This window comes from Seriola lalandi, unplaced genomic scaffold (genome assembly GCF_002814215.2).
Source record: "Seriola lalandi dorsalis isolate HSWRI2012SDOR001 ecotype SW California unplaced genomic scaffold, Sedor1 jcf7180002054049, whole genome shotgun sequence".
Taxonomy (NCBI): Eukaryota; Metazoa; Chordata; class Actinopteri; order Carangiformes; family Carangidae; genus Seriola; species Seriola lalandi.
The window spans coordinates 5,534-13,762 of NW_019524602.1; the positions used below are offsets into that span (position 1 = coordinate 5,534).

At 42.0% G+C, this 8,229-nt stretch overlaps 1 protein-coding gene across 1 annotated transcript in view; it reads left to right on the forward strand.

The window, feature by feature from the left end:
- The window catches only part of LOC147819319 (uncharacterized), a 2,907-nt gene extending 1,258 nt beyond the window's left edge, over positions 1-1,649 (forward strand). The window contains exons 2-3 of the mRNA XM_087173129.1: positions 21-268; positions 942-1,649. Coding sequence (XP_087029255.1) covers positions 21-268; positions 942-1,096 — 403 coding nt within the window. The 3' untranslated portion in view covers positions 1,097-1,649. The remainder of the gene's footprint in view (positions 1-20; positions 269-941) is intronic.
- The last annotated feature ends 6,580 nt before the right edge of the window (positions 1,650-8,229 follow it).

Sequence of the window (8,229 nt, forward strand, 5' to 3'; positions counted from 1 at the left end):
TCCTCCTCCTCCTCCTGCAGACCGGTCCCTGTGGCCCTGGGGCCTTTGGAAGCAACCAGTAACTTCTCCACCTCCTCCTCCTCCGCATCTTCCTCCCTGCATCCCTCTCCTCCCCGGTTTCGCCGCCCACGCCGGGTCCTGTATCCGGCCTCTCAGAGCAGGAGGCCCACGATGAGGGAGGCCCCGGACCAGGCCCACCGCTGGCTCCTGCTCCTCTCTGCACTCGTCTTCCTGCAGATCTACACCGAGGAGACGTACACCTGCACAGGTCTGTCTGCTCACACTTTTAACAAGAAAATAGCTTAGACAAATGCTTATTATATACTAAATATATACAGGAATTCTACACATATACAAGTGTAAATTTTGGCTTTTTAATGAAAATGTTTTTTGTTAGTTAGTTTACATTTAGCTTTAAAAAACTAAAGATCTGCTGCTTCTTTGACTGAATTAGTTCATTTGTCCATATATTTGCTTTTCACATTAGAATTTAGATTTTATTCCCTGATTAAAAAGTGTGATAAACTTCATTAGAGTTCTCAAAGTTAATATTTATTGAGGCTTAATCTTGTGATGAACTAATATTAAGGTTGACAAAACTACACACTGGAAAAAAGACAGTGTGAACTAAAAGGTGTCATGCAGACCGATCGTTAATCAACTTGCATGTTGTTTGAAAAACGTCTTGGAAAAACTTCATCAGGTGGCACATGAGTGAGTTCAGGGAGCAATAATTATAAATTATTAATGTCATATCAGATTATTGTGTCACAGCAAACAGTGGACAGGTTGTTCTTCTTCTTTCTTCTTTCTTTTGGATGATCATAATGATAAATTTTAACTGTCTCTTTTTGAAGTCAAACTCATATTAATTGTTGTATCTGTTGTTCTTTTTCTTTCCAAGGTTCAGTTTTGAAAATATTTCTCTTCTGTACTTGCAGAGCTCCAGAGCCAGTGCCCAGACCTGGCAGTGTGTCACCCCCACGAAGGTGAGGGGAGCCTGGGTGCAGCCTGGGGACGGACAGGGGAGGAGCCCTGGAGGGTCCAGACTGTGGGTGGAGCATCGGAGGCTCAGCTGGAGTGTGTGGTGGCCTGATGGAGGCGTGAGATATTTTCGCTCACGCTATTTTGTGTCCACAAAGAAACTGAACGCTCCTGGAGGGAGTGGACGAGGAAACAGACAGTGGAGGAACTGCAAGTTGTTATCACTCCCTCCTAAAAACTATTTCCATCCATGTTGGTTGGACAAGTGTCAGAGTCTGACATAACAGCAGAGAGAGACTTTTTCTCTGTGTAAATGACCATCAGTGGTTGCACAGATATTTTCTGGTTCAAAGGTCACCTCCTTTGACCTTTGACCTCTGTGTGTTTAGGTTCTGGTAATGTTTGCGATTTAGGACATGACACAATGCTGATGTTTGGGTGATGTTTCTTGCTGGAGGACAATTTAAATTCCTTCAATTTCAGTCACCATGTTCACTGATACGCTGATGACATTAAGCTCTATCTTTGTAATGGACCGGATTCAAACCACCACAAAAAGAAACTTCTGCAGAGCATTTCTGCAAAAATATGTTTTTGAAACTGTCCAGATGAGAGCTGTTCATTGTCTGTATTATTAAGTTTAATAAATAAGTCGCTAAAGTGTGTTTGAGTGTGTTTCTGTGTGTGTGCGGCAGAGGGGGAAAGTAACACATACTCAAATACTGTACTTGTACTTTAGCTTAATACTTCTCTTTTTTCTGCTTACATAAAACTAAATACCGTATTTTGTTTCTTACTATTCTGAGATAATAACTTGTTTTGAGAAGGTTTCGCATTAATTTTGGATGCTATGCCATTATTCTGAGATACTAACTTATTATCTACAAGGAAGTTTCTCATTATAATTTACTTTTAATTCTTAAAATACACATTGCTTATAACACTTATGTACTTTTACTTTTTTTCCTGGTATTGCTGCTGTTGTTTAGGTAAAGGATGTGAAGACGTCTTCTTCCACTGGTGTGCAGCACATTTCTGCATAATCAGACAGTGAACACATCAGTTTCTGGTTCAACCTGCTCTGAAACCCTCCACCAGCACGCTGTTGTGTTTCCTGAGACTTTGTGGGAAACTGTTTGAGGCCTGGGTGTGTGTCGCTGTGTGTGTCCGTGTGTGTGAGGTGGGCGGGTGGTAGGAGGGGGGGGTTACTTTTAGCAGAGGTCTTTGAAGTGCAGCAGTGACTCAGAGAGGAGGTAATCCCTCCTTCAGCCCACGCAGGCTGAGAAAACAAACACACACAAGTCTGCGACTGTCGGAGGAAAAATGTGACAGGCTGGTTTCACTGTGAGACGGTGAATGTGTCTGTACATGCCTCAGTATGTGACTGTGTCGGCAACATAACCTGACTGGGCTGATACAACGTTAGTGCTTTAATATACTGTATAAACACATTTGTCATTCAGTCTTCAACGAAATGAAATAGAATGAATAACAAATATTTGTGGCAATTTATGAAATTTTAGTTATAGTGACTCAGACTTATTGAAGTAGTAAAGTGAGTAAATCCATCCTAATTAATATTTAAGAATAAAATACTTAAAGTCCTTTAAGGATCTGGTTGCACAAAAAACCTTCAGTTTTCTACTTAGGTATGACAAAACGTTTAATCTCTCCTTAGCTGAGGGAGTTACTTAAGGGTGCTGCACAGAATCTCTTAAAAGGTCACATACCTTCATTTATCACCATAAACTCAGTTCATGTTGCAGTTAAGACAGAGTCAGAGGCACCTTTAGCTTTTCTCCTACTTTGGTTGCTAAGGTCTTTTGTTCAGTGGTTTAATTGACTTTAAGTGATTCCTCCAAGTATAAGACTAAGATAAGGAGAAAACCTTAAATACTTCAGTGAACCTTTTAAGGAAACCTTAAGGAGAAGACTTAAGGGTGTTTTGTGTGACTGTTTTTATTTTTACCTTTAGTAACACTTTAAGGAAAATCTTAATTTAAGGTGTTTTGTGCAACTGGCGCCTGGGATTAAGTGAATTTAAATATCAAAAATAAAGTTAATTATCTCAAAAATATATATTCACTGGATGAGGGATGATTCTTTTAATGTATTTACCCGGAAACGTCAAACTGAGATAAAAAAAATTCTTGAGGTTAAAAACTCAACAATACAAAGCGAAAAATAAGATATAGATCAAAATTAAAGGAGCTATATGTAAGTTTTTGCTAGTGCTACATAACCAACGTTAACATTAACAGCTGTTTACTTACCTGTTTTCATGCCTTTATTCGCCAAGCGCTGTCTCCAGCAGAGGAAAACAACCCTCTTGTTTTATTTTTATTTCTACTTCACTTCATTTCTTCTACTGGTGTCAGCATGCTAACCATCTAGCTCACTTTCCGATACCGAGTCAGTGTAGCGCCCGGTCTGCTGTCAAGAAGTAGAGCTGGTCAGAGGACGCATCATAACCTCTTGTACTGTAAACACAACAATGGCTGAAGCTGTTGGCAAGACTGGTAAGTAAACAGCTGTTAATGCTAATGCTAGCTATATAGCAATAGCAAAACCTACAAATAGCTCATTTAAATATAATATAAAATCATACACATTTTTACTTACTGTCTAAAAGTATCAGCAAAAAATGAATAGGGCCAGTCATAAACTATGAAATAATACGACAGTGACGAACACATCAGATTCTAATAAAACACCTGTAGCAGGTGATACAGTCTGCGTCAAGGCTGAATGATGTCAGGGTGGATTTGTCATATTTCATATTAACTTTCAGTCTGTTTTATGCGTCTGTGTGTTCAGTGATATGAAGTCGTGTGTCTGAGCTCACCGTGTTGTTCATTAGCGTGAACAGAAACATTACGTCACTGCAGAAGACGACAGTGTAGTGACACACAGTCAGTTTACAGCAGCAGAGCAGAGGCCGTAAACACCTGACTGACATCACCTCGCCACACGAGCCCGAGCCGCTGGAGCTGAAAGGAAACACCTCTGTAGATGTAGCGTGGGCGTCCTGTCTGCGCTGGAGGTCTGACATGTGGCGGCGTGTCGTCAGGTTGTAAACAGCAGCTCCTCGGAGCAGACCAGCTGAGGGAGTTAGTGCACCTGTCTTGCTGCTGTGGATGAACGCATGAACTCCTACTGACAGTAAATGCTCACGATGCTCAAACCCTTTGAGCAACAGAATCAAGAAATCGGATCAAAGCTCCTCAGTTAAACCTCTTTTAGCTGCTAGTTTTAGTTTTGGGACACCTTTTTCATCTGGTTTAGTCTCAGTGTTTCTCAGTTGTGTGTCTCGTGTCTTGTTCAGGTCTTTTCTATATAGTGTGTGGCTTTGGGACAAGTAATCACCATTTGATATCCCCCACTACGGTGGCCCTGAGAGCTCAACACACTGCAACTTGAGAAAACAGAAACAGAAAAGGGGACGGGGGACATTAAAAAGTGATGAACCTGGCTGGGATGCACTTGTTCAATACTTTTAACTTCAAAAGTCACAATTGGGCATTGAACAACAAAATGTGTCACAATGCACAAAAAATAAAAACATGCTGCAAGTAGCACAGATGACAATGCTAGTGTTTCCAGAGGACACTAATAAGTGGTGCACTTGCATGGTTTTATTATAATACATTATTGTTCAATGCTTTTCAAATCATTGAACAAGTGCGTCCCAGTCAGGTCCATCACGTTTTAGTGTCCCCTGGAAACACTTCAGTTGTCACCTGTGCTACTTGCAGCGTGTTCGTATATCTGGTTGTGTTGTATTTGCAGCGCACAAAGTTGAAGTGCGTTGACCTCTCAGGGCCACCGTACCCCACTCTTTCATTCGCTCACTCAGGCAACAGGGCAGCTCAATGACTGCCACTAAAGGGAACATATATATCCTGGACTTTTCTTCTTTATATTTATCAAAATAAAACAATATCATGAAAACACAAATTTATTATGATAAGTAGAATAATACGTCAGTGTTGTCATGTTCTTCTGCCTGTGATAGCAGCTTTAAAAAAATATATATTTTCATGTTTCTCACCATGTTGATCTCTGGAGTTCGGATACTTGACATTTTCATGACCCAAAGACGTGACCAAAAGAATGACTGATTAGTTTATGTGATAAACAGATAAATCATACTTTAATTTGATCTGTGAGACTTTTATCGCAGATGACAATCAGCTGATGTAAACGTACATCAGCTGTTGTCAAGAGCACCGATAAACCTCGACGTAAACAGAGAATCACACGGAGATGAGAGAACAGACAGAGACGTGTTTAACGGCTGAGGTGTTGTGAACAGAAGAAGAAGAAGAAGAAAAAGACATAACGTCACCTCAGAGCGCGACGATGACAGGTTGATGAGCAGGACAGTTGGCTTCTATCAACGTTCCCATGAAAGCATGTGTGTGTGTGTGTGTGTGTGTGTGTGTGTGTGTGTGTGTGCGCGTGCGTTGTGATTCACAGCTGTGTTGAAAGTTAAAAACTGGCAGAGCAATCAGGACACATACTCACAGCAGGTGTGTACAGGTGTGTGCACAGGTGAATGTGTGTGTGCATTCGGTTCCCACACATTCAGACACTGACAGCACAAACCTGGTGAAGATTTCACACACACATATTTTTTTGTTTAATCATTATTTCTCACTCTTTGTGTTCAGAAGCTCAATTAAATTCCTGAGGAAAAAAAACCCACCACATTATTTATAGAAAGAATCCAGTTCCACCAGCTGATTCTATTTTCACCACAGAGACAGATTTAGACCGAAACAGAAATATTTTTTCTGTGGAAGCGTTTGTGATACGATGATGATCTCATTTTACAATCTGCATGTTTCTAATACTTATTTAGAGGAAACCTGCCTATCAATGGGTGACATTCCTGTGGTGTCCCTAGTGGAATACATACCTTCTTTAGTGCTGCAGCAGTGTGTGTGTGTGTGTGTGTGTGTGTGTGTGTGTGTGCACATGCATCTCAGTGTGATTGTTTCATTATAACTTCTTCTTTCTTTTCTGAACTTTGTCACTTGCATCAACTTTGTGCAAAACCTTCAATACCACAAATTTTAAAACAGTATCTGCTCATAAACATGTTCCTCGTCCAATCAGCCGCCGCTCAGCCTCGTCATGTGATTTCAGTCTTATGTTTTTCTCCGTATGTGTTCATGTCCATCAGCTCTTGTATTTCTGTTTTACACGGAGGCTGAGAGGAAAACACGCTGCAAGTAGCACAGACAACAACGGAAGTGTTTCCGTGCGACATGCACTTGTTGTTCAATGATTTGTGACTTTTGAGAGTAAAAGCATTGAACAACAATGTATTATAATACATCCATGCAAGTGCATCACTTTTTTGTGTCCCCTGGAAACACTTCCGTTGTTGTTTGTGCTACTTGCAGCGTGTTTCTGTATTTGGTTGTTTTGTGAGTATTTGCAGCACGTTTGTGTGTTTTTATTTTTTGTGTCAAATTGATGAGGACGTTTTTCTGAATGTGTTTGTTTTTTGTCTGTTTGCATTTGTTGTCTGAAGTTTAGCTCTCAGGGCCACCGTACTTTTAGCTCAGGTGCGCTAACAGAAGCAGAGCCGCGCCGCAGGACATGTGATAACATTATAAATATTTGACTTTCTTGTGAAGTGTGGTTGAGGTGTGGTTAAACACTCTGTTTCCTCAAAGCTCGGCTCATGTTCAGGGTTCACAGAGATATTATAAAGATGAACCTGTCACAATTTTGTATGAGGTGACCTTTGTTTTTCATTCAGGTCCAAGTAGCATGTAAATCCACGTTATTGGTGTAAAGTGCTGCAGTGATTTTCATTGTGATTATTTCCACAACTCAAGGAAGTTTCTATTGTTTGCTAAATAAATGGAAAACAATGGCTGCTGGAACGAACGCTATGTGTTCAAACCTGCAAACTCAAGTTCGTTAACCTGTTAACTCTCCTGGTTTTCCACCAGATGTTGAACCGACTGCAGAGATTCGCTCCCATCCAGACACAGTAGAGCGTCAGTGAGGTCCAGCACTGATGGATGGTGATCAGGTCTCACAGTCCTGATCCAGTTCGTCCTGATCTGTGCAGACCAGTCCAGTTCTTCCACACCAAACTGGGAAAACCATTTCTTAATGGATCTGGCTTCATGCACAGGGTCATTGCCCAGGTCGCCCAGGTGCCTGGATCCTCGGCCCACATCTGGCCCATATCCTTCCACATCTGGACAGAGTCCTGCTGCTGACAATCGTACCGTATATGGACCAGAGTTGGGCCGTGGAACCCGGGGGGTTACTCAGCCAGAAGAAAACAAGCATGTGGCCCAGGTGTGGGCCGGACTTATTTTGCTATCTAAGATGTTATGATGAAACAGGGAAGAGAAACACACAAACGGTCAATGCAGTTTTTGATGAACATGAACTCTGTAGACAGAGGTGTCCAGATGTGTTTCTCTTCTTGACACATGTGGTTTGCAGTGGTGTAACGTACATTTGGAGCTTCCTGCACCGTCTTAACGACACTAACGAGAGACAGAATCAAATTAACTCTAAATGAGGCAAACTGTGAGGCGTTCAGGTGAAATGTGTGTGTAACACTCCTTTTCTTCTTCTCCTCCGACCGAAACTTCAGCCTCTGCAGGTTATTCATGAGCTGACTGAAGTTAACCTGCGTCAGCTCCATCCTGATTTGGTGGCACGTCACACACCTGGAAACCTGCACCTGCTTTCCACGGAGCAGAGCGGCGAGCTGTCAATCAGCCGCAGGTTTAAAAGCCCCTTTTACAGATTTACAGAGCAGTGGAAGTTATTTTAACACTTGAGGGCGATCACATCACCTCAGGGTTTTTCAGCCGACAGGTAACTCCCTGATTCAGCAGTCGCTGGCTCGCCGCCCGGAGTGGCTCAGTTTATGGAGCTTTCTGTGGGTGTGGTTTTTCCTTGTGGTTCCTGGCTCATGTCACTTCAAGGTAATTTGTGGTTGAAAGACAGAACTCTTCTTACATGTTCCAGCTCATGAGAAGAGATCTTTGGTGTTAATGCTCTGAACAGGCTGCACAGTCGTCTTCTGTCGAACAGCCCTTTCCTGTGGAACCACAGTTTGTGAACGAACAACCGTATCCATCCGCACGAGCGCACTACGCTTCGCCCTGCCGGACTCAAACAGCTGACCTGCGGAGTCATGCCGTAGTTTTGTTTGTAGGAACACGACAAGATGAAGTGGTGAAAATATTAAAAATAAAGTCA